General features: G+C 44.8%; 1 protein-coding gene across 5 annotated transcripts in view; it reads right to left on the bottom strand.

Annotated features, from left to right (window-relative positions):
* Positions 1-25679, bottom strand: part of LOC149445363 (ADP-ribosylation factor-like protein 8A) — a 480831-nt gene that overhangs the window by 346782 nt on the left and 108370 nt on the right. For all 5 annotated transcript variants that reach the window (XM_089653882.1, XM_089653879.1, XM_089653880.1 and 2 more), the window contains one exon: positions 11654-11727. In XM_089653882.1, the coding sequence (XP_089510008.1) occupies positions 11654-11727 (74 nt within the window). The remainder of the gene's footprint in view (positions 1-11653; positions 11728-25679) is intronic.

Raw genomic sequence — 25679 nt, forward strand, 5'->3', positions numbered from 1 at the left:
GGGATTGACAAAGAAATAGTCAATTCTGGACAAGGTATGATGAACAGGAGAAAAGAAGGTGAATTCTCTTCCCTCTGGATGACTCAGACACCATACGTCTGTGAGTTGTAGTGCCTCTGTAAAGTTTTTTATTAACATGTGTGTTGGGAGGGTGTTGGGGGGGGATAGGTGAATTGAGGTGGAAGATTTGAGCTCATCTTCCTGTGTATTCATACATAGATTAAAGTCACCTCCCAACTTGAGCAGGAGGTGTAAGAGGTTCGCTATTCTTGAGGATATGTCTGATATGTCTTGAAAGAAGGTCTTAGGTGAAGAGTTTGGGCATATATGTTGACCAACGCTAAGGAGGAGGATCCCAATTTGACATGTGCCGCCACATATCGTCCCTCATCATCCGCAGCTAGTGTTAGAATGTCTGGAGTAAGACGCTTATGTATAAGAATGATTACTCCCGCTTTACCTCTCTGCGAGGGAGATTCCAATACTTGACCCACCCATAGTTTTTTGAGACGTGAAAAGTCTGATTGTGTCAGATGTGTTTCTTGCAAAAATGCAATGTCCGTTTTCAATCGTTTAAGATGACGGAGAATGGCCATACGCTTGTGGGGGGATCTTAGGCCCTTAACGTTCCACGATATTATACGGGTCATGAAGGCTCGGGTATGTAAGTGTTCTGAGGTGAATTAAAAGCAATGCTACTTGGTGTCAACTCGCTTGGGTTATCGCTATATGTCCTAATCTCTCGTTGTGTTGTAGATGAAGGAGGCTCCAGAAGGTCCCCGGGTAAACAGAAAATAGAAATAAAGAAAAAAGGGGAGAAAAAAGAAGAGAGAGGATTGAAAGATACACCTCTCTTTATGACCCAACAGGGGTCCAGTAAAAATACAATATATACAATAAACTGCATAGGCATGAAGGACTTCACATTATTCCGCATGTTAGCTCCTATCCTCGCCCGCGTTACCGGAAGTGATAGGGTGTGCATTCTGCACCAAGAGGCTGCATTAACCAATACAATAATAATAATATTAGTGGCAAGTGAATATACCCGATGGTCGCCTAGACCATCTTTGAAGGAGGGGCAGCTCGTCCTGGCCTCAACCCCAGTATCGCAGGCAAGGAAATGCGCCAAGACGCAGCCGCAACAGTAACATGAAATGGCTAAAGGCAAACATGGCAACAAAGCCTAATTATTTCCTAGCTTAGCCTCAAATTAGGAGCAAAAGAGGGCTCAACGGAACATTAACCTGGGGGACAAATTGTCCGTGAGCAGGTACCTAGGTGAAGTGAGCATCAACTCTCAGGGTGGTCTTTGTTTTGCTGAGTTAAAATTGACCCATTGGCGTTTTGGCGGTTCCTTTCTTGGGCTACGCTGGTCTCTCGGGGTGGGATCTCGTGAACGCTGTGATAGTAGAGGGCCGGCGACATCCGATAGATTATTATGTTGAAGGAATAGAAGGGCTTCCTCTGGATGTGCAAATGATTTAGGCTCTCCTATAGGTGTGGTGAAGCGGAGTGTAGCAGGATACGCTAAGGTAAATTTGATCCCTTTTTGGAATAATATGCCGCAAATCTGTTGAAACGATTTTCTCTTACAAGATACATCTTGAGAATAGTCCGCAAATAGTAATAGCTTGTTACCGTCTAACTGTAGGGAGCGTGAGTTGCGAAAGGAATTGAGTATGGCTGACCGGTCAGCGTAATTGAGATATTTGACTATTGTCAATCGGGGTGTGTGTCTGTTGTTGGAGGGTGCGCACAAACGATGAGCCCGTTCAACCTGGCATGGAGTCGTGATACCTAAGGCTGCCGGTATGCGTTTAGAGCAGATATCAGACAATGAATCTGAATTATTCCTGCGAGAGCGGTTTTCTAGGTCATCTAGCTTGTCCATTATGGTTTGTTGCGCCCGCTTTGAATGTGTGGCCCCCGCCTGTATCGCTTGGACCTCATCCTCCAGATCAGAGATGCGTTGCTCCGCGTCAGTTATGCGTTTAACATTTTCTCCCAGGTCCCTTCTCAGTTGTTCTATGCCCTGCGTAACGGCCCTGTCTACTGACTCTGTGATGGTAGGTAGCAATAATGAGGCCACCGCCTGTGCAATTTTTTCATATTGCTCCATAGGACTACTGGTATCAGCCTGCCCTAGTGGAGAGGTGTGTAGCAATTGTGAGACCCCCCTACCTGCTCCTGGGTCTGCTGCAGGCTCAGTGTCCATGTTCGCCAGTCTGTCATCCCTGGTGCAGCTATTGCTTATGTTGCTGCTGCACTGATCGTGTGCGGCAGCCATCTTGGCTGCGAGAGGGGGAGAGATGTTCCCCAGGGACCGAGCCGCCGGATCAGGGCCGGGTGCCGCCGGCCGCAAATATCTATCCATCCAGGATCGGATGGGGGAGACTTAGGGGCACTCCCGTGCCTGTCAGGTAGGTCCCCCGGTGCAGGGGGAGGTATTTTTAAGCCGGCGTGTCCGGAGCCGCGGAATCTGTCCCCTAGCTCATGCGGCGCCGGAACCGGAAGCCCCTAGTTCCCCTTTAACAGCCACAGTCTCATTTAATTTTAACATAATATAAGCCAGCACCGATTCCCCTCTGTCAGCTTGACAAAGGAGTATGTCTGTGACAAGATCTTTAGTGCGTATGCTCAGAAAAACGTGTCGCAATTACAATGCCCGGTGACGTCATCAAGTCTTCAATGTCGCTCTTCACGTACACTCCAGCCCCCACCTCTGGGTCCCTTTCATCTTTCAGGCCAAGCCAGGAATGTCGACAGTGGGTCACAGGTTATGATAGGAGGCTGTGATAGGACTCTCACCATAGCGATCACCCCTCCTTGGACAGATTTTGATGTGCTATTTCCCACCTACTGTCTTGTAAGTTGCCTACATTTGTGTGCATTAAATTTAGTTTTAAAGTCTACACTTAGAGGCACCTTTCTCTTTTTTCTTCACATGCTTTCACCTGGAATCTGCTTCAATCTAGACAAGACAGCCACAAGTCAATGGACATTCCATCTGCTATATATAAGACTTTATTAGCAGCCATACTTACTACCCTGTGATATCACTGCTATTCTAGTGTCTGCTTCATAGTTAGTGTTTTTCATGCACTGTGTTTATATTATTTCAGCTGCCTTTATGATTACATCTGTTGCATGCGTTTTATCCGATATAGTGTTATCCAGCATGTATTTAGCATATTCAACTATCTAGTGTAAATTTTACAGACAAATGATTGTATTTGCGCCTCTTCCATTTTTTTCTTAATACTTCAGGGGTCCTCTGAGATCTCAAATGTTTTGCCAAGGGTTCCTCCAAGGTAAACATTTACCTGAATACTCCATCCTGTATCCCTTAACCACTTGCCCTCCAGAGGATTCACCCAACTTCCTGACCAGGCCATTTTTTGCAATACGGCACTGTGTTACCTTAACTGACAATTGCGTGGTCATGCAACACTGCATCCACCTGAATTTTATGTCCTTTTTGCACCCAAATGAAATTTATGTCCCTTTTTTTTTTTTCCCACAAATAAAGTTTTTTTTGGTGGTACTAGATCGCCTCTGCATTTTTTTATTTTTTGCGCTATAAACAAAAAATATATATATTTTTAACTTTTTGCTATAAAACATATCCAGTAAAAAATTTTAAAAATCAAATTTCGTCATAAATTTAGGCTAAAATGTATTCTGCTACATGTCTTTGCTAGAAAAAAAATATTCCAATACATGTAAATTAATTGGTTTGTGTAAAAGTTATAGCATATACAAATGGTGGTATACTGGATTTTTTTTTTTTTAATACTAGTAATGGCAGTGATCAGTGACTCATAGCGAGACTGTGGCAGGCATTCTGACACTGGGGGGAACTGACTGATTGCCACTGACATCCCAATGACACTAATACAGTGAACAGTGCTAATAAGCACTGACTGTACTAATGACACTCGGTAGAAAAGGGTTAACATCTGGGGCGATCTAATGGTAAATGTTTGTGTTTTACTAGGGAAACATGCTGCTTCTTATTGCTCTGCTATGCAGAGCAATACATAGCAGCATGTCGGTGCAGACAGGGGAGAGATCTGTTTTGTTTACACAGACATCTCCCCTGTCACTGTTCCTCGGCGATCGCCGGGTGACGGCGGGGAATCTCCGGCTGGGACCCGGTGATCGACAGCTGTAGCAGCCAATGTCGGCACAAGTAGGGCAACCCGCGCGTCCCCTACCCAAAGATGCAAAATCACACATATATATATACACATATACACACATATATTATATATATATATATAATATGTGTGTGTGTGTATATGTATATGTGTGTGTATGTATATGTGTGTGTGTGTATATATATATATATATATATATATATATATATATATATATATACACACACACACACACACACACATACATGATTTTGTGCAGTAGTTCTGCTGTAGGGCGACAGGCAACCGGTTAGCCCTTCCGCTGCCAGGCCCTGCACTCCACTTTTAAACTAAGGTGGCCAGACCATTTTTGCAATTTTTCGATAGAAAGTTGTAGGGGAAAAATAAAAAAAAACAGAGTTTGTAAAAGACCCCTTAAACCATATATTTTCTGAAAGCACATAAGAAGGTGCTACTGATTTTTAAGGCCCAGCAATATTTGCGCAAATGTTTATCAAAATTATATTTTCACTAAAAACACACTAAAATCATTAGCAGATACAAAAAAACAGCAAATTTTACAACATTCCTGTTAAATTCCTACTAAGTATGAAAGCTTAACCTGTATTTAGTCAAAAAGTAAATATTTATCAATTTTAAATTGCATTTTTGTAATGGCAAAAATCAAAACATACATAAAAAAAGTAAAATAACCAAATCTCTCTAACTATCTAGAGGTTTTTTGCTTGCAGCTTTCAGAGTTTATAAAACAGTTTATAAAAGACAACCTAAGCCATATATTTTCTGAAAGCACATAACTGATAGAATAAAAATAAGGTGCTAATGATTTTTAAGGCCTGTGATATTTGCACAAATGTTTATCAAAATTATATTTTTGCTACATATACACTAAAATCATTATTGGCAGATACAAAGCAAATTTTACAAAATGTCTGCAAAAGTTCTACTAAATATAAAAGTTTAACCTGTACTGAGTTAAGAAACAAAATATTTGTCCATTTTAAATTGCGACCTTTTGCAAAATGGTGAAAATCATACGCAAAAACATACGCAAAAATGTAAATACCAAATCTCTCTAAAAATCTGGAGGTTTTCATTTTTCACTTGCAGCTTTCAGAGTTTGTAAAAGACAGCCTAAACCATATATTTTTTAAAAACCCATAACTAGCAGAATAAAAATAAGGTGCTGATTTTAAAAGGCTCCATGATATTTGCGCAAATGTTTATCAAAACAATATTTTCGATATAAATACACTAAAATCATTACTAGCAGATACAAACAGCAGATTTTACAAAATTCCTGCTAAATTCCTACTAAAGCTTAATAATAATAATAATAATAATAATAATAATAAAAGCTTAACCTGTTTTGGAGTTAATAAATAACAAATTTGTCAATTTTTAAATTACATCTTTTTGCAAAATGGTGAAAATTGAACGTGTTTAAAAATTTCTTAATTTGGAGGTTTACATTTTTACTTACAGCTTTCAGAGTTTGTAAAAGACCCCCCAAACCATATATTTTCTGAAAGCACATGACCAGTAGAATAAAAAGAAGGTGCTACTGATTTTTTTTAGGCCTCACAATAGTTGCAAAAATGTTTATCAATTCGCTACTTTCACTAAAAAAACACAAAAATCCTTATTTGCACACAAAACCACAACATAACATACAAAATTCCTACTAGGCCACGTTCAATGGGGTGTACTAAAGCGTACGTCCTTGGAGGTCCGTATTTACTCACACAGGGATGCAAGATGTTCTGTGCATCCCTGTGCAGGCAGTCCTATGCACGTCCACTGGGATGCAGCAGCTGCAAGGACAGATCTGACATCCATTGATCCAAGGCCCCAAACGCAGACAGTGAGTTCAGGGACATACACCAGGATTGCCAACTGTCCATAAATTTTAACCATTTACAGCCTGACCATAAATGTCTGTTTACAGACGGTGGCTGTCTGCAAAAAAAGCTTGCAGCTGACACTTCGCATGCGAGCAGTTCTGAAGCTGGCCCAGGATCGAGCAAACTCGGCTGGACTCGGGCAGGGGGGACGGCCGAGCAGCCAGTGATGTAATTGGCACATTTTTTGAATCCGAGTCCACAACAGCAAGTCCAAGACTCAGAAAGACTGGATGGGGAGGCGGAATAGCCACCCGCCAGCGCCGGGATCTCAGCTGGGGACTGGGTCTGACAGTGGCAGTGCAAGACAGGAGGAATAGTAATTGCTTGCTACTGCACAAGAGAAGAAGAAGAAGAAGAGAGAAGGGACGACAGCTAGGCACAGGTTAGAGTTTAAATGCATAATGTCCACAGCCCCTAACCATTTTTATGTATCCTGTCTGCAGCCTTTAATCATCTCCTATACCATGTTTGCAGCCTCTAACCATCTCCTGTAGTAAGTCCGCAGCCTCAAACCATCTCCTGCATCATATAAACACTCTTCAGCCTCTAACCATCTCCTGTACCATGTCCACAGCATCTAACCATCTCTTGTATCATGTCCTCAATCTCTAACCATCTCCTGTATTTTATCAGCAGCCTCTAACCAGCTCCTGTACCATGTCCTCAGCCTCCCACCAGCTCCTGTACCATGTCCTCAACCTTTAACCAACTCCTGTACCATGTCCGCAGCCTATAACCAGCTCCTGTACCATGTCTGCAGTCTCTGACCATCTCTTGCATCATGTCCACAATCTATAACGATCTCTTCTATCAAGTTTACAATCTCTAACCATCTCTTGTATCATGTCCACAATCTCTAACTATCTCTTGTATCATGTCCACAATCTCTAACCATCTCTTGTATCATGTCCACAATCTCTAATCATGTCTTGTATCATATCCATAATCTCTAATCATCTTGTGTATAATGTCCACAATCTCTTATCTCTAGTATCATACCCACAATCTCTAATCATCTCTTGTATCAGGTCTGCAGTCTCTAACCATCTCTTGTATCAGGTCTGCAGTCTCTGACCATCTCTTGTATCAGGTCTGCAGTCTCTGACCATCTCTTGTATCAGGTATGCAGTCCTTTGAGGGGGAGCCTGGAAAGGAGTCAACAGCAGGGGTCACGGGAGTCAGACATGTGTGGCCTACGGAAAGGGAAATATGGGATGAAACCACAGCCATCAGACTGGAGCCCAGAGAGGCTGCCAGGCAAGTCTGGGGGGGGGGGGTCACTGATATAAAGGTTCCCCCTCATAACAGTAACCACCCCTTACTTGACTGTGTTCACTCTGGGGAAGATGATCTGTTGCAGCAGTTTTCACTGGAACAAGTGGTTCTGAAAATATTGGTTACAGTTATGGTCACTCCATGCCTAAATGGTTTTCTATGTATCTCTTGCAGTATTCACTGGAGCAGGTGGTTTTGAAAATATTGGTTACCGTTATGGCCACTCCAGGCTTATATGGTTTTCTATGTATCTCTTGCAGTAGTTTTCACTGGAGCAGGTGGTGAGGGGAAACCCTCACACAGGGACACCTGTTCGACTGCAAGCTTGTTTAACAAATTGTTATTTGAACAATGTATTAGCATTACTGTCTCTTTGGTAACTGCTATGTCAGTTTTTAATGTCTGTGTTCAAATTGGGTGAGATGCACCCTCTACTTGCCCTGTTTACCATCCCACCAAATCCAGAACAGAAATTGAGGGGACCCTTATTCTATTGATCCTTGTGGATACATAGGATTTTTCCTCAATTTCTGTGTTGGTGGCTAATTTTCTAAGGGACTGAAAATGAAAGGAAATTTCTCCAGCTGGACACAGGTGCCAAAATGGCTGGGTTATATTAACCTGTCCTTCATGGAAATGGATAAATATGATTTTTGACTTTTATTACAACCTAAATACACTGATAATAACATTAGCCATATGTTTATAGCTTAAACATTGATATCTGCAGTGAAAACGACCATTTTATGTGCTTTTTCAAAATGTCAATAAAAAAATGTGGTTGTCAGTAAATCTCTTGATTTTTGTCATTAAAAAATGGTGCTGTTTGTGAACTTTGGGCATCCTGTCAGTAAATTTCACTTTGAGGGGGTGGCAACACTGACATACAACCACATCTGATTTAGCCGCTGCACTGAAGTGACCATGAGCTTAGAGCAGAGGAGGAATGCGGGTCCATATGGCATTTGGTCCTGGCCAGCTAGAAGCAGTGCTATAGGGCCGTACAGACCTGGCAGCAAAATGGTTAATGGATGATTAAGAAATCAGTTTATGTAGGTTTGCATGTACGGCACATGGAAAGTAAAATAGAGGCAATGGGTTTCACTGGCTGCATTATCACTATTGTGTTCTGCAATGACGTAGTGTAGGGGCTGGCAAAGAAAAACATTGGGCACAATGGGGGATGCCAGCATCTAACAATCCCAAGAGCTGAACACAGAAGCAAGCTTCTCTTTGCTGAGGAGTTTGGCAGCATGGGCAGTGGAACAGGTAAGTATATGAACTGTATTGCTTTGTCGGGAACATTTTATTGCATCTTCCCAAAATAGCAAAGATTGCATAAAACTGAAGAGAAAAAAAAACACTGTAAGAAAAAGCTTCTGTTGTAGCCAATTATGAAGAGGCACCACCCTGAATGCAATCAGGGTTATTTACTAAAGCTGGATAGTGCAAAATCTGCTACAACTCTGCAAAGAAACCAATCAGCTTCCAGGTTTTATTGCCAATGCTTAATTGAACAAGCTGAAGTTAGAAGCTGATTGGCTACCATCCACAACTGCACCAGATTCTGAGCGCAACAGTTTTAGGAAATCTTCCTGACAGTTTCCCTTCAAATTAGACTCCTCTTCTTCTATGTCCGAAAACTTATTGCTAGAAGATGGATTTATGAGGAAACTCTTATTCTGGTTATGAGGTAGAGACTGGGAAATGTTGCTCTACCACCTTACAGAATGACGTATGAGGAACGTGGAAGTCCCAAAAAATTTACGAAGGCAAGGTTCCGCCAGGTGGATTCTCCAGCAACTATGGAGGAGGTTTCGAATGAGTAAATAACTCTGGCTATTGTTTTATGAGGGGGTTGCAGAGAGAGTGTTGGATTCTTTATTAGCTACCTGTATAGCATTATTGTGCACTTTATTTTCCTTTGATTTCCTTTCTTCTGCGTTTCTTTTTCTTTTCTTTTTAAAAATTTCAGTTTCTTTGTTAGACTCAGGTTAAAGGATAAGTTCCCCTTTTAGACAAAAATAATAAATGCACTTTTTTTTAAAGGAAAAACATTTGCATTTATTATTTTTGTCTACAGGAGCCTGGAAAGCATTGCACCAGCGATCAGTAGATCGCTGATGCCATGCAGGTCTCCTACAGACCTGTCAGTATATCTGCTTGCCGTACAGGATGTACAGTCAAGCAGATATTCTGACAGGAAGATTCAATTAACTGGTTAGACTGGTAGTTCATTGAAAACTACAAGGCGAAAGCCACTAAATCTGTCAGGACCTGCAGTTCATCCATTCACAGAAGTCCCTGAATGAATGATGCGGTTGTGTGGGTGGAGCCTGCACGGCCGAGCTGGTTTCAAATTTGACAAATAGTAAGGGGAGGCTTCTCCCTGTACTATCTGTCAAAGGGAGAGGGGGTGGCAGGTGGCAGCTGTGGGAACATGTTACATGTTCCACCCTATAAACATGTTCCCAAAGGTGAACTTATCCTGTAAATACTGATACATGGCTTAGCTCCACACACCATTATGTGGATCTTTACAATGGTTGTTGCTGAGATTGTATGTTTAACTATGGATCCTTGTTATATGCCATGTACAGCTCTGATATCAGCCATATATGTAATCTGATACTTTGTTGTCTAGCAATAAAAGTTGAAAAAAAAAATTTCCTTTTGAATATTTTTACAGATTTTCTCTCAAACGAACACATTATAAAATTCAATGGTGCTTTAGCAAATACAAATCAATATATATGTTTTTAAATATATTGTATTCTGTTTCCACATATACAGCGGGTATAGAAAAAAATCCCACCTCTTTAAAATAATTACATTTTGTTGCTTCTCAGCCTGAAATGAAGACACACATTTGTTTTATCCAGCCATATTTACTCAGTGCAACTTATAACATCCAAGTGAAAGATATAACACAAACATGTCACAAAAAATAAAAAACATTTCAAAAACAGAATCACTGAGATGGAAAAAGGATCACCCCTTTTGTCAGTATGTTGTTGAACCACCGTTTGATTTAATTACAGCTTTTAATCTGTTGTGATATGTCTCTACTAACTTTGCACATGTAGACTTTGCAATATTTGCCCACTCTTCTTTGCAGAACTGCTCAAGATCAGTTAAATTTCGTGGTGACTGTTTTTGGACTGCAATCTAAGTCATTCCACAGATTTTCAATAGGTTTTAAGTCTGGGCTCTGACATTCACTTTTTTCTCCTTCAACCACTGTGTGGTTATTTTTGCTGTGTGCTTTGGGTCACTGTCACGTTGCAAGGTAAACCTTTTTCCCATTGACAACTTTCTGGCAGACGGCAAAAATTTTCCTCAAGAATTTGACGTTATTTTGCCCCATCCATTTGTTCTTCTATCCTGAGAAGAGCTCAAGTCTCTGCTGCAGAGAAGCTCCCCCTTAAAAGACATTACCACCTCCATGCTTACTGTAGGAATGGTGTTATTTGGATGGTGAGCTGTATTGGATTTCCGTCAGACATATTTAGTGTTGAGGCCAAATCTTAAATTGTGGTCTCATCTGACCTCAAAATCTTCAAAATGCGTTTTGGCAAAGCTCAGTCATAACTGCATGTGGCCCTTCTTAAGGAGTGGCTTTTTTATTGGAGCATTCCCATACAAGCCACATTTGTGGTGAATTTGTGATATTGTCACATGCACACAATGACCACTCTTTTCATAAATTCCTGCAATTGCTTCAGAGTTGCTGTAGGCCTCTCTATAGCCTCTCTGACCAGTTTCCTCCTAGCTCTTTCATCCAGTTTGAAGTGACATCCTGATCCAGGGACGGTCTGTGTTGTACCAAATACCTTCCACTTCTTAATGATAGACTTCATTGTGCTTCTATGCATTGATAAAGCCTTTGAAATTGATCACAGTTGAAAGTCAAATGACTTTGGGTGCCATTAAGAAGGGGATTAGCTACACCTTGAGTTTGTCATGTCATTTTTAGGAGGGGGCTGATTATCTTTTCAATTCAGTTATTCTGTTTTTTAATTATTTACAGTTTTTTTCTGACATGTTGGTGTTCTCTTTCATTTGGATGTAATAGGTTGCATTGAGTAAATACAGCTGGATAAAACAAAAACTGTGCCTGTCTTCATTTCAGACTGCAAAACAACAAAATGTAATTATTTTAAAAGGGGCGATTCTTTTCTATACCCACTGTAGCTTAGTAGATGTCAGATGTTGCTTAACATATTTTGGGGTACATTGGAAAATAATGTCAAGTGCTTGCAACAATAACAAAAAAAAAAAGAAAAGTCTAAAATATATAAATTTACTCACACAATAGCACTCACTCCCCGGCAATATCTTTCCCACATACTTCGAAAGCGTGGTTGTCCCCCAATGTCCCAAAGCTAAAAATAAAATAAACAGAACCATTGTGAAATTAAGGTTCTTTGCTTACAAAGATAATACATTACAAATACTTTAGCTGAAACATAAGGCCTTACTCCTAACAGTTTCAATTTGCCAATATTAAATTAATATTCTGAAAAAATGGTAAGAAAAACTTTATATAATTTTACAAGTTACTGGAATCTCATTTTTTTGTGATGTCCCTTTTTTTTTCTCTATTACATAGTTACATAGTTGGAAAGGTTGAATAAAGATACCAGTCCATCCAATTCAACCTGTGTTAGTGTGTGTTCATGTAAAAAATTATTGTCCATATCCCTGTATACTGTGTTCATTCAGATACCCGCTCAAGAGTTTTTTTTTTTTTTAAATAATCAATACTTCCCGCTGGCACCACCAATTGTGGAAGTGAGTTCCACATCCTTATCACCCTAACAGTGGAAACCCTCATACGCAGTTTAAGGGTAAACCCCTTCTCCAATTTAATTGAGCAGCCACATGTCTTCTTACACTTCCTGAGACTGAATAGTTTATTCCCTATGCTAGAATCTCCATTGAGGTATTTGTATATCGCTATCATATCACCTCTCCAGCGTCTCTTCTCCAAGAAGAATAAGTTTAATGTTTATAGCTGTTTCGCATAACTGAGGTCCTCCAGTCCCCTTATTAACTTTGTTACCCTTCTCTGGGCTCTTTCAAGTTCCCTCCTGAGGATTGGTGACCAGAAGTGCATGGTATACTTCAGATGTGGCCGTACCAGAGTTTTATAAAGTGGCAGGATTATAGTTTTATCCCTGTAGTAAATTCCCTTTTTAATGCATGTCACTGCTGAGCCTGTCATCTACTAAGTCCCCCAGATCTTTTTCCATTCTGGATTCCCCCACAAGTTCTCCCCCTAGCGAGTAATTTGCATTCATATTTTTAGCCCCCAAGTGCATTACTTTACATTTTTCAACATTAAATCTCATTTGACATGTATTTGTCCACTCCATTATTTTATTGAGGTTTTTTTGTAAGATTTCTATATCTTGCTGTGAAATTATTTCCCTAATTAGCTTTCAGCAAACACGGAGATTGAGCCATTTATTATTTTTATTATTATTATTATTATACAGGATATATATTGTATAGCTCCAACAGTTTGCTCAGCGCTTTACAATATAAAGGGAGACAATACAGAAACAATACAGTTCAATACAAGAGGGTAAGGAGGGCCCTGCTCCTTGGAGCTTACAATATAAGAGATTTATACCAACTTCTATATCATTTATGAAAAAATTAAACAGAATTGGTACCAGAACAGAGCCCTGGCGTACCCCCTCCTTACCACCTCAGACTATTGCTATTTATCACCACCTGTTGGATGCGCCCCTGTAACCAGTTTTCTATCCATGAACAAACCCTATGGTACATGCCTACAAACCTCAGTTTGTAGATTAAGCATTTCTGGGGGACTGTATCAACTGCTTTTGCAAAATCCAGATACACCACATCCAACGCCCTTCCTTTATCGAGATGGCAGCTCACTTCCTCACAGAATGTTAACAGATTGGTTTGGCAAGAACAATCTTTCATAAACCTGTGCTGACTAATGCTAATTATACTGTTTTCTTCTGCAAACTCTTGGATATAGTCCCTTATTATCCCCTCCAATAGTTTACACACTATTGATGTTAGACTGACTGGTCTGTAGTTCCCAAGTATACGTCTCTGCCCTTTTTTGGAAAAATGGTACCACGTTGGCCTTTCGCCAATCCACTAGTAACGTTCCTGTCAGTATGCTGTCCATAAAATTAGGAATAGCGGTCTGGCTATAACCTGAGTTCTTTGAGGACTCTCGGGTGTAATCCATCCGGTCCTGGTGATTTACTTGTGTTAAGATTTTCTAGTCTTTCTTGGACACTGGCTTCTGTTAGACACAAGGGTACATTCTGTGATGCATTACTAATGATACAGTCTTGATTACTATATCCCTCATTTTCCTTTGTAAAAACTCAGGAGAAGAATGCATTTAATACAGTTGCCTTCTCCTTGTCATTTGTAACCAACTTACCTGCATCGTCCTTTAAGGGGCAAGAAGAAAAAAAAAAAAAAAAAAAACCATTGCTTGGGTTTTCTCTCCTCTGCTATGTATCTCTCAGTCTATTTTAGCCTCATTTATTGCGTTCTTACACTTTTTATTGCATTCCTTGTAGTGTGGAAATGCTGACAATGACCCCTTAGCCTTACATTCCTTGAAGACTATCTTTTTCTCTTACTGTGTCCCTTTAAGTTAAAGTTTAGCCACCCAGGTTTAACCTTTTATATTTATTGCCTATTGGAATACACTGGATAATACCTTTATTTAATATGTTCCTAAAGTATTCCCATTTTCCCTCAGTGTTCAATGTTTTAAGGATATGGTCCCATTTAAAGTGTTACTAAACCCATGACCCAGCATTCACTATATCTGATCTCCCACAGTACACAGAACATGGAAATGCAATTATTTTAGTAAATATAAACTGCGAAATACCATTTCTCATCAGCAGCATATAGCAGTCTTGTGACTTCTATCAGTGTCCAGCTGAGCAATGTTTAAAGCTTGTAGGATGAGTTTTCATTCTTCTCTGTCCTATGAAGCTGCATAGCGCCTGGCCCTTTGTCTGGACAGTGCTAATTGCCCTGTGCTGATTACATGCACCCTCCTAAAGAAAAACTTCCTAGCAATACACACCAAATGAAGCCTGTGCAGAGTGACTCCTTAAGCTCTTTACTATCAGCAGATAGATTGGGGACAGTAGAAGGAAGAGAAGAACAATGTGGAGGATAACCCTTTAGGTTCAAGAATATTTTGCTGCATATACAGACTGATTTTACTGTTGTGGGAATAACAACACTTTAATAACTTGTAGTACCGAGCGCAGTTTAGAAAAGTTGGCTATTTGAAGCTTAGTGTTTTTGTACTACCCATGTGTCTCCTCTTTCTAGTCTGGAAATCTACCAGCTGGCACATGAAGTTGTCCCAGAAGACATGTAAGAAATGACAAGCCTTAAATGAATTAGCTGTTCCTTCTGCCCTGTCAATATCTGGATAGTTGAAGTCCCCCCCTCATGTCCACTAGCAAATCATTTTTGATACACAAGCAAACCCCACCTCCTCTTCTACCCTCCCTGTCCCTCTGATACAAGGAATACCCCTGGATAGATGTTGACCAATCGTGAGCTATCAAACAAAATTTTTGATAGTCCCACAAAGTCAAAATCCTCCTTGTGTATCAGCAGCTCCAGTTCTTCCATTTTGTTAGCTAGGCTCCTGGCATTTGTGTACATGCCTCTTAGTTTTTTACCGATGCATGTTATTTCCTAGCTTTCTGTTGCTGTGATGTTTTGCCAACCTACTCACCCAGGGTTTCGGTATTATGGCTATAGCACCCTCTGACCTTCACTCGCTGATGGCTGTCTCCTCCTCTGATCCCTTTCCCCCACCATCTAGTTTAAACGCCCCTCCAGCTTTTTGGCCATTCTTTCCACCAACAGAGCTGCACCCTCCCCATTAAGGTGCAGTCTGTCTCTACTAGAGAGCTGAAAACCGACAAAGTCAGCCAGTTCTCCAAAAACTCAAAACCCTCTTTCCTGCACCAATTTCTCAGCCACTTGTTAAGTTTTCTTGGCTCCTGCTGCCTCTCTAGTGTGGAGGAAATACCACCTTGGAAGTCCTCTTCTTCAAAATAGCCCCTAAGTCCCTGAAATTATTTTTTTTAGGAAGCTCCACCTTCCTCTGTCATTGGTACCAACATGTACCATGACAGCTGGGTCCTCTCCAGCTCCACCCAACAATTTGTCCATCCAATCCACGATATGCTGAACCCGAGCGCCCAATAAACAACATACCGTTTGCCAATCACAGTCTTTGTGACAGATTGCCTATTTGTCCTTCTAATAATTGAGTCCCCCATCACCAGTACCTGCCTAACCTTACCAGTATCCTTGCCCCCCTCCTTACTGGAGCAGCCATTCTCCTGGCAGCTAGGAGGGGGAGACCACTTCAGTAATGCCACCCCTGAACTGATATCCCCAACATTATGCAACTTGGCATATTTGTTGTGATGTACCAACGCAGGACAAGCCTCTCTAAGGCTCTTCCCTCTACCCCTCCTAACTGTCATCCAGCTACCTACCTCTGGCTCCTATACCTTCATATCCCCACTACCCTCTATACTGGCCCCAGCCAGCATCTGCTGGATAATGTCCAAGCTCCTTTCCAGGTTGTTGATACTTTGCAGAGTTGCCACCTGATTCTCTAGATCCAAGATCTGGGCTTTCAGAGAAACAACTACAGTCATAGCTAAAGATATTGGCACCCCTGCATTTCTGTCAGATAATCCACCAGTTCACCCAAAATTTGTTGCAATTACAAATGTTTAGGCATTTTCATGTTTATTTCTTTGATTTGTATTGGTATGACATAACAAAATGGAAAAACAAAAAGCCAAATCTGACATTCCACGCAAACCCTAAAAATGGATTGGACAGAAGTATTGGCACCGTCTCAAATTGTAAGAATGATTGCATTCCAAGTTTGTGATGGTCCTGTAATTTGTAGTCAAACTCACCTGTACCAATTAACAGGTGCTGACAATAAAGAAATCACACCAGCAACCAGTTAAAATGGTGAAAAATGTATGCAACCTTTCTGTTGTTTGTCTGTGTGCCACATGGAGGATGGAGAAGAGAAAGAGCAGCCAAGAATTGTCTGAGGATTGGAGAACAAAAATTGTGGAAAAGCATTGACAATCTCAGGGTTACAAGTCCATTTCCAGAGATCTTAACATCCCTGTGTCGACTATGCGGAACATTGCCAAGAAGTTTACAGCCCATGGCACAGTAGCTAATCTCCCTAGACGTGGATGAAAGAAAAAAATTGATCACAAATTGCAATGAAGGATTGGTCGAATGGTGGATAAAGAACCTCAATCAACTGCCAGACAAATTCAAGCTGACCTTCAGGCACAGGGTACAACTGTGTCAGCTCGCACTATATGTTGCCGTCTGAATGAGAAGAGACGCTATGGTAGGAGACCCAGGAGGACCCCATTGGTGACACAGAAACATAAAAAAGCCAAATTGGAGTTTGCCAAAAAACTTACCTGAGGAAGCCAAAATCCTTTTGGGAGAATGTGCTGTGGACAGACAAAACAAAATTACATCTTTTTGGTAAAGCCCATCATTCTACTGTTTTCAGAAAAAGAAATGAGGCCTTTAAAGAAAAAGATGCAGTCCATACAGCCAAATATGGTGGAGATTCACTGATGTTTTGGGATTCCTTTGCCGCTTCAGGCACTGGATGTCTTGACCGTGTGCATGGCATTATGAAATCTGAAGATTATCAAAGAATTCTGGGGTGCAAAGTAGGGCCCGGTGTCAGAAAGTTGGGTCTCTGTCAAAGGTCATGGGTCTTACAGCAGGACAATGACCCAAAGCACACATCAAAAAGCACACAGAAATGGTTTAAGACAAAGCGCTGGAGAGTACCTGAAGGAGTCCAGATCTCAATCCCATAGAGCACTTGGGAAGACATCTCAAAACAGCAGTTGGGAAAAGAAACCCTTCCAATCAGAGACCTGGAGCAGTTGGCAAAAGAAGAGTGGTCCAAAATTCAAGTAGAGAGGTGTAAGAAACTCATTGATGTTTACAAGAAGTGATTGATTTCAGTTATATTTTCCAGGGGGTGTGCTACCAAATATTAAATGGAGGGTGCAAATTATTTTGTCCAGTCCATTCTTGGGGTTTTGCGTGGAATGTGTCAGATTTTACTTTTTGTTTCTCCACTTTTTTGTTGCATACCAATACAAACAAATGAAATAAACATAAGAAATAAACATGGGAATGCCTAAACATTTGTATTTTCAACAATTTGTGGGGCAAAGTGGTGTATTATCTGGCAGAAAGACAGAGGGTGCCAATATTTTTGGCCATAACTGTACGTAAGGGTGTACAACCACTTTAATATTTGTATATTTTTTCTCTTGCTTTGTTCCTGTGTTCTAGAAAAAGTAAAAAACCTACTGTTCGTTCCTTAAACAAACAATGAAGTACCTCTGCACTATGCGTACTGTAACTACATTACTTATAACTGTTTTGTTGTATTTTGGTGCTACGTGTGTATCTTGAGATGAATAAATATATTCAAAGAAGATTGATTAAATTTAAAGTCTAAAGTTACGCATCTATGGTACAATTTCTCCCCCCTCCAAACATGTACTAGCAAGTAGTCTTCACAGGCCTCCTGGAAGGTCACAAGTTTAGCTATGAAGCCACCTACAGTAAGTGTACATGTTGAATATTTTGTTTAACCACTTGCCTACCCCCTTCCTGCCCAGGCCAATTTTCAGCTTTCAGTGCTGTTGTACTTGGAATAACAATTGCGCAGTTATGCAACACTGTACCCATATGAAATAGGTTTTTTTTTTCACACAAACAGAGCTTTCTTTTGGTAGTATGTAATCGCCACTGGGTTTTTTATTTTTTGCACTATAAATGAAAAGAAAAGTAAAATATTTGAAAGAAAAAAAAAGTTTCTTTGTTTCGATTATAAAATTTAGCAAACAAGTAAATTCTCTTCTTCACTGATGTGTGTTGATGAGGCTGCACTGATAGGCAGCACTGATGGACACTGATGAGGCAGCACTGTTAGGCTGTGCTGATGAGTCGGCACTGGTGGGAACTGATGAGGCACTGATGATGCTGCACTGATATGTAGCACTGATAGGAGGCAATGATGGGCACTGACTGACAGCACCGACAAGCACTTTTAGGGCTGCACTGATAATCAGGGCATCGATTATCAGTGCAGATGTCCTCTGACACTTGTTGGTTATCTGCACTACTTTCCTCACGCTGTGACAGCTGGCAACTGTATTTATTTGTGAGCAGCTGTGTCATTGGACATGTTGGACAGCTGATCATGTGGTAAAAGGCCGCTGGGATTGGTCTTTTACCTTGTCATGTGATCAGCTATGTCTGTAGGAGAGCTGGGGAGCGCGTTCTGGGAGGACCTCATATCACACCATCCCAGAACTGGACAACCGCGCTGTAGCTGTCATTCAGCTATAGCGCGGTTGTGAAGTGGTTAATAAAAAAATAATTTTGACAGGGCATCACATTGGTGTATGGATGTTGGCTTAAAGATACAGTATGGAAGGATGTGAGCATAATTCTTTCTTCAACAAACTGAGACTGCTAAGATGGACATCTGCCTACATTTTCTTAGACAATTAGCGTGCATGTGACCCTGCTGTTCACATTCCTATAATTGTGGCTGTTGATCCCTTCCTATATGTCTCCAGTTCAAGAACTCATGTTGAAGAACATGCTAGGGATTTTGCAAGAGCAACATGAGCTTTTACATAGCTAACAGGGTTAATCTTTGCTAAAAAATATACATGTGTGACGGAACGTAGGCAGGACAGAACACACAGAGTAGATGGCAAACGCATAAAGCTTTATTGATGCAAACAGATGACAGTCACCGAATAGAGGAGTTCGCAGGGAGGGTGAATACGCCAGTCCAGGGCGACACGGAAGGACCAACACACTTAAAGTCCAACACCGAGAGCCAAGGGAGAGTCTCTGCAGCAAGTAATACAACAGGGAATTTGGTGTGAGTCTGGATCTCTGGAGTCTAGCAATCAGTCTTCCCCAGCTCTGGGAGAAGGGGGGTCCTAGGCAGACTTGGGTCTCTGCTTCGCCTGGCCACGAAGGTCCCGGCTGCAGCTCTCGGGCTCCTTCCATCAGCTACCCAGCGGTGAATACCTCGGGAGCTCTGCATCATCTTCTTAAAACTAGTCAGACCCCCCTAGTCACCTAGGCAACCGGGGGGAGGGGGGGAAGGTAGCGTGGCTCAAGCTGGCCTTAGGAATGCCTTTCATCTTTGCAGGAGGGGGGAGGGGAACGGATGAGAGACTGCAGAGATAGAGCAGGGACAGAGCAAGGGCGGGGGGGGGCACTGTGACACTCCTCCCCCTTCCATTTCACAAGTGCCGGCAAGGGGGACCCAACCGGGTTCCCTTGAAGGCACTTGTGGGCCCTGACTTAGCTATTGTGGATCTTGTTGGCGAGAAAGGCCGTCTGCATTTTGGTGTTGGCTTCACCGTCTATATCGAATGATGAAATTATAAGGCTGGAGGGCGAGGCCCCACCTAAGGAGGCGCCCGTTGTCCCCGGACACCCGGTTCAGCCATATGAGGGGGTTGTGATCGGTGATGATGGTGAACTCCCGGCCGTACAGGTAGGGCCGTAGTTTCTTTAGGGCCCAGACTATGTCCAGACATTCCTTCTCCACCGTAGCATAGGCAACTTCCCAGTCCAGTAGTTTGCGGCTAAGGAAAGCGACGGGATGTTCCCCAGCTTCGTTGAATTGGCTGAGGAAAGCCTCTAGGCCATAGGTGGAGGCGTCTGTCTGCACAAGGAAGCGTCTGTTGTGGTCAGGGGCGGCCAGGACGGGGTTGCTCACCAGCGCAGCTTGAGGTCACGGAAGGCAGATTCACAACCCGAGATCCAAGTCACCATCCGGGGACTATTCTTTCGGGTCAGGTCGGACAGGGGCTGGGCCGTGGAGCTGAAATTAGGCACAAATTTACGGTAATAGCCGGCAGTGCCGAGGAAGGCCATCACTTGCTTCTTGGTCTGGGGGGTGGGCCAGTCATAAATGGCCTGAACCTTGGCTGGTTCAGGTCTAAGTGTCCCCCCACCTACTCTGTGCCCGTGGTACTGTACCTCTTGTACTTGTCTGGTCTCACTGTCAGCCCAACCCTGCAGATGTGGTCTAGGATGGCCCCCACGTGAGCCAGGTGCTCCTCCCACGTGTTGCTAAAGATGGCTATGTCATCTAGGTAGGCGCACGTGAACTCTTGACATCCCTCTAGTAGCTGGTCCACAACCCATTGAAAGGTTGCGGGGGCGTTTTTCATGCCGAAGGGCATGACAAGGAGTTTGTACAGGCCGAACGGGGTAATAAAGGTGGAACACTCAACGCCCTCTTTTGTGAGGGCGATTTGCTAGTAACCCTTGCTGAGGTCTAAGGTGCTAACGTAGCGGGCCCCAGCTAGACGATCCAGCAGGTAGTCTATACAGAGCATGGGGTAGGCGTCATTGACAGTGTTGTCATTCAACCTCTGGTAGTCCACGCAAAAGCGGGTGGTCCCTTGCTTCTTTGGAACCAGCTCCATCGGGGAGGCCCAAGGACTGCGGGAGGGTCGGATGATACTCAGCTGGAGCATCTCGAAGAGTTCAGCCCGGATGGCCGACTTCACGGATTCGGGGACCCGGTATGGGGCCTGCTGGATGGGTTTCTGACTGTGGGTCTCCACGTGGTGTAGGGCTAACCCGGTGCGGCCCAGGGTGGCCGAGAAGGTGACGGCCCAGTCCACTAGCACGGTCCGCATCTGGCGGGGTTCAGCTGTGCCCCCGTGGGAATCTGATCTAGGGGAGTGGTGACCTTGGTGGCTTGCAGGAGTTCGGGCAGGGCTCCCTCATCTTCTCCGCCTGTGGAGGCGGGGCAGACGGCTAGCACGGGTAGAGTCCGGTCGTGGTACTCTTTCAACATGTTGATGTGGACCGTGCACTGCTTGCAGTCACGGACTTCGAGGCTAATGACGTAGCTAGTCTCGTCTAACTTGCAAAGGACTTTGTAGGGTCCTTCCCAGGTGTGCTGGAGCTTGTTCTGGTGGTTGGGGACGATCTTGAGCACCTGCTGCCCTTCAGTGAACTCCCAACCGCGTGCCTTGCGGTCGTACCATACCTTCTGGCATGTCTGGGCTGCCCGGAGGTGGTCGTGGGCCATGGTGGCCAGGCGGGTCAGCCTCTCCCGCAGCTCCAGAACGTAGGGAACGACGGGGGTACCCGTGTCCTCTATCTGCCCTTCCCAATGCTCCCGAAGCAGGGATAGGGGACCGCAGACCTTCCGCCCGTACAGGAGTTCGAAGGGGGAGAACCCCGTTGACTCTTGCGGTACCTCCCGATATGCAAACAGCAGGTGTGGAAGGACTTTCTCCCAGTCCGCCTCCCCGTCAACAAAGGACCTCAGCATGCTCTTCAGTGTGCCATTGAAGCGCTCGCAGAGGCCATTGGTTTGGGGGTGATAGGGCGTGGTCCGGATCGCCCGTACCCCACATGTGCGCCAGAGGGATTGGACCACCTCGGACATGAACTGGGTACCCTGGTCAGTCAAGATCTCGCTGGGGAAACCCACCCAGGAGAAAACAGTGACTAGGGCCTCAGCTACTTTAGGGGCGGAGATGCTGGACAGGGGAACAGCCTCGGGGTAGCGGGTAGCGTAATCCACCACCATGAGAATGTACCGCTTTCCAGACCTACTGGGTCGGGCCAGGGGTCCCAGGATACCTATAGCTATCCGCTGAAAGGGCTCGTCAATGATGGGTAAGGGGCGGAGCGGGGCCTTGGGATGATCCCCTGGGCGTCCCTTCCTCTGACATATGTCACAGGTCTGACAGAAGTGGGCTACGTCCTGGGTGATACCCGGCCAGTAGAAGGCTTGGGTCAGCCGGAGCACCGTTCTCCTCTTACCCAGGTGGCCGGCTAATGGAATGTCGTGGGATATCTGGAGTAGCGGGAACCGGAACCGTCTAGGCACTATCAGTTGTTTGGAGCTAGCAGAGGGTTGACCCGGGCGGCTTGGGCCTGCCTCACGGTACAACAGCCCCTGCTCCCACCAAAGCTGGTCTCCACCCCCCTCCTGCCGCCCTGGGTCCTAAACTTAGCCAAGGTGGGGTCTGTGGCTACCTCCCTCTTGAAGGTCTCCCGGTCCCAGGTCAGGGGAAGGTAGGGGTCAAGTGGGGGTTCACTCACCGAGTCCCGTGGTGGCTTCGTCTGTAGGAGGACCTCGGCCTGCTTGGCTCCGGGTCACCACCCCGACGTACTGGCATCGTAGCTCCCCTAGGTCGTTGCCAAGCAGAACATCAGCTGGGAGGCCGCCCATGACGCCGATCTGGCACTGTTGCTCCCCGAACCCATATTCAAGGTGTACGGATGCTCTGGGGATATTATGTCTGGCTCCTCCCACCAGCTCGATGGCGAATCTAGGGCCTGGTTGGATGGCTTCTTGCCGGATCACTCGGGGGTCGGCGATTGTCAAGAAGGCCCCCATATCCCGGAAAACGGTGGCGGGTTGCCCATCCACCTGCACGACCTGCAGGTGGCGCTGTTTCTGGGTGGGGTACTATAAACCCCCCGGGAGTGGTTGTCTTCTGGGAAGCCCATCTATTCGCTGGGAGGCGGGGGCAGTGATTCTTCTGCGGGATGGAGCTCCAGGTAGTGGACCGGGCGGGGGAAGCAGCGGCTTCAGTAGGTGGGGCAGTTGGCTTGGAGGTGCCCCGGCTGGTTGCACCTGTAGCAGTGGCGCTCCATGGGGGGCCCCGTGAACCGGGCTCCAGGTGGTGGTCCTGCGGAGTTGGCAGTAGTAGGTGGGGGGCCTGTTTTGGCAGAGGTGGTGGGGGGCGGGGCCCTTGGCAGCTCAGGGGCCCGCCGTTTCCAATGTGGTTTGATGGCCAGGATCTCATCGGCCAGGGCAGCGGCCTTTGCAAGGGTGGTAGGGGGCTCTCTCTCTTACCCATCCACGCACCTCCGCCGGGCATTGGTTGTAGAATTGCTCCTTCAGAAATGCTTGGATGATTTCTTCTGCGGTGCGGGCCTGTTCCCCCTCTAGCCACCTCCGACAGGACTGCGACATCTTGTGCGCATACATCCGATAGGACGGCTCCGTATGGGCAGGTCACGGAAGCGCACCTGATGCACTTCTGGGGTCACCATGTAATACTCCAACACAGTCTGTTTGACCAGGGAATAATCCAGGCCATCCACATAATCCAGAGTGCGGTAGGTCGCAGCTGCGCCCCCTTCTAGCAGACCCACGAGGTGCCGTATCCAATCCGTGCTTGGCACCTCCAAGAGCTGGCACTGCTGCTCAAAGTCCTGAAAGAACCCCTCCACATCCCTGGCGGCTTCGTTGAAGGGTCTAAAGTCCCTGCGGGGGGTAACCCGCGGCCCTGGGGCTGGAAGGACAGGTTAGCTCACAGTGGCTCCCTTGGCTCTCTTTCATGCACCCTCCGGATAGCCTCTCGCTTGTCCTCTGCCATGGCATCTGACCTCAAGAGGGCCATCTTCCTCCACCCGAGTCAGCCAGGGGCTCTTGGGCCCAGGGTCATGGTGTGCTGGGGAGGCTGGGGTTGGCCTGCTCTCCTCCCTTGCTGGGGCATCCTGGGGATCAGCTTCCTCAATGGCTGCGACCAGATCCTCTTTCGCTAGGCCCCTCCAGGTAAGGGACAGCTGCTCGGCCCTCTCCTGCAGATATGCCACAGTCCACTTCTTGTATTCGCTGGGCCAGGCCTGTTCCCGCTTTCGCTGTCTGCCATCTCCTCAGTGTCCTGATCCCACCACTGCCAACCAGTGTGACGGAGCGTAGGCAGGACAGAACACACAGAGTAGATGGCAAACGCACAAAGCTTTATTGAGGCAAACAGATGACAGTCACCGAATAGAGGAGTTCGCAGGGAGGGTGAATACACCAGTCCAGGGCGACACGGAAGGACCAACACACTTAAAGTCCAACACCGAGAGCCAAGGGAGAGTCTCTGCAGCAAGTAATCCAACAGGGAGTTTGGTGTGAGCCTGGATCTCTGGAGTCTAGCAATCAGTCTTCCCCAGCTCTGGGAGAAGGGAGGGTCCTAGGCAGACTTGGGTCTCTGCCTCGCCTGGCCACAAATGTCCTGGCCGCAGCTCTCGGGCTCCTTCCGTCAGCTACCCAGTGAATACCTCGGGAGCTCTGCATCAGCTTCTTAAAACTGGTCGGACCCCCCTAGTCACCTAGGGACTGCAGAGATAGAGCAAGGACAGAGCAAGGGCTGGGGGGGGGGGCAGCTGTGACACAAGGGGGTTTATGGTGACTTAAATGGTTAATATTTTTAACATTGCACTGTTTATCTCCTCCTCCCCTCCCTGCCTGCCTCCAACAGTGCACCCGGGGACTAGCAGGAGGCAGAGAGACACCATGCAGCGTGAAATGAGCAATGATTGGGTGCTTGTCAGGAAAGGGGAGCGTGGGGCTAATCCTTTATCCCTTTCGCTGTCAGAGCCGTTTTTGCGTTTTTTGCTCAAGATTTTAAAAAATCATTTTAGTCCTGAAGATTACACAAAACCCCCAAACATGATATATATTTTCTAAAATCAGAGACCTTAGAGTATAAAATAGTGGTAGTTCCAATTTTTTATGTCGCATGATATTACCACAAAATTTCTGTAAAAAATACAGGTTAGTTAATTTTAGGGCACAAAAAAAAAGCAAGAAATTACCCTATTTTTTGTAAAATATAAAAGATGAGGTTGCGAGTAAATAGATATCCAACTTGTCAAACCTTAAATTTGCATGCACTCGTGAAATGGCGATGAACTTCAGTACTGTATATTTTCTATAGGTGACACTTTTAAAGCCCCTTCTAGGTCATCAGTATAGTGTTACGGGGGTGGTCTGGTGCTAGATCTAGTGCTTCCATTCTGGTGTGCATGTGTATCGCAATCGACTGTTTAATGCATAGGCAGCCCAGCGTGTGCTTTTACGTTTGTACAAATGGGGGGTGTTGTTTTTTTTTCATAACATAGGGGACAATGTGATGGAAGTGGATGTGTGTCAGGAATGGACTGGTGTTGTGTTTGTCCTGGGCCCTGCATCCTGTTTCTGTCCTGCATCCTGTTTCTGAACCGCTGCTGACTTCTCCTGCTCTGATCCCGGCTCGCTCCTGACCATCCCTCTGTCTGACCCTCTGTACCACGCTGCTTGCTACCTGTTCTGATCCCTGGCTTGTGACCCTGACCATCCCTCTGCCTGACCCTCTGTACTACGCTGCTTGCTACCTGCTGAACCTGGCCAGTGACCCCGACCAATCTCCGCTTGCTCCCC

This window comes from Staurois parvus, unplaced genomic scaffold, assembly GCF_062004578.1.
Source record: "Staurois parvus isolate SC_StPar_1 unplaced genomic scaffold, SC_StPar_1.0 ptg000725l, whole genome shotgun sequence".
In the NCBI taxonomy this organism is placed as follows: domain Eukaryota; kingdom Metazoa; phylum Chordata; class Amphibia; order Anura; family Ranidae; genus Staurois; species Staurois parvus.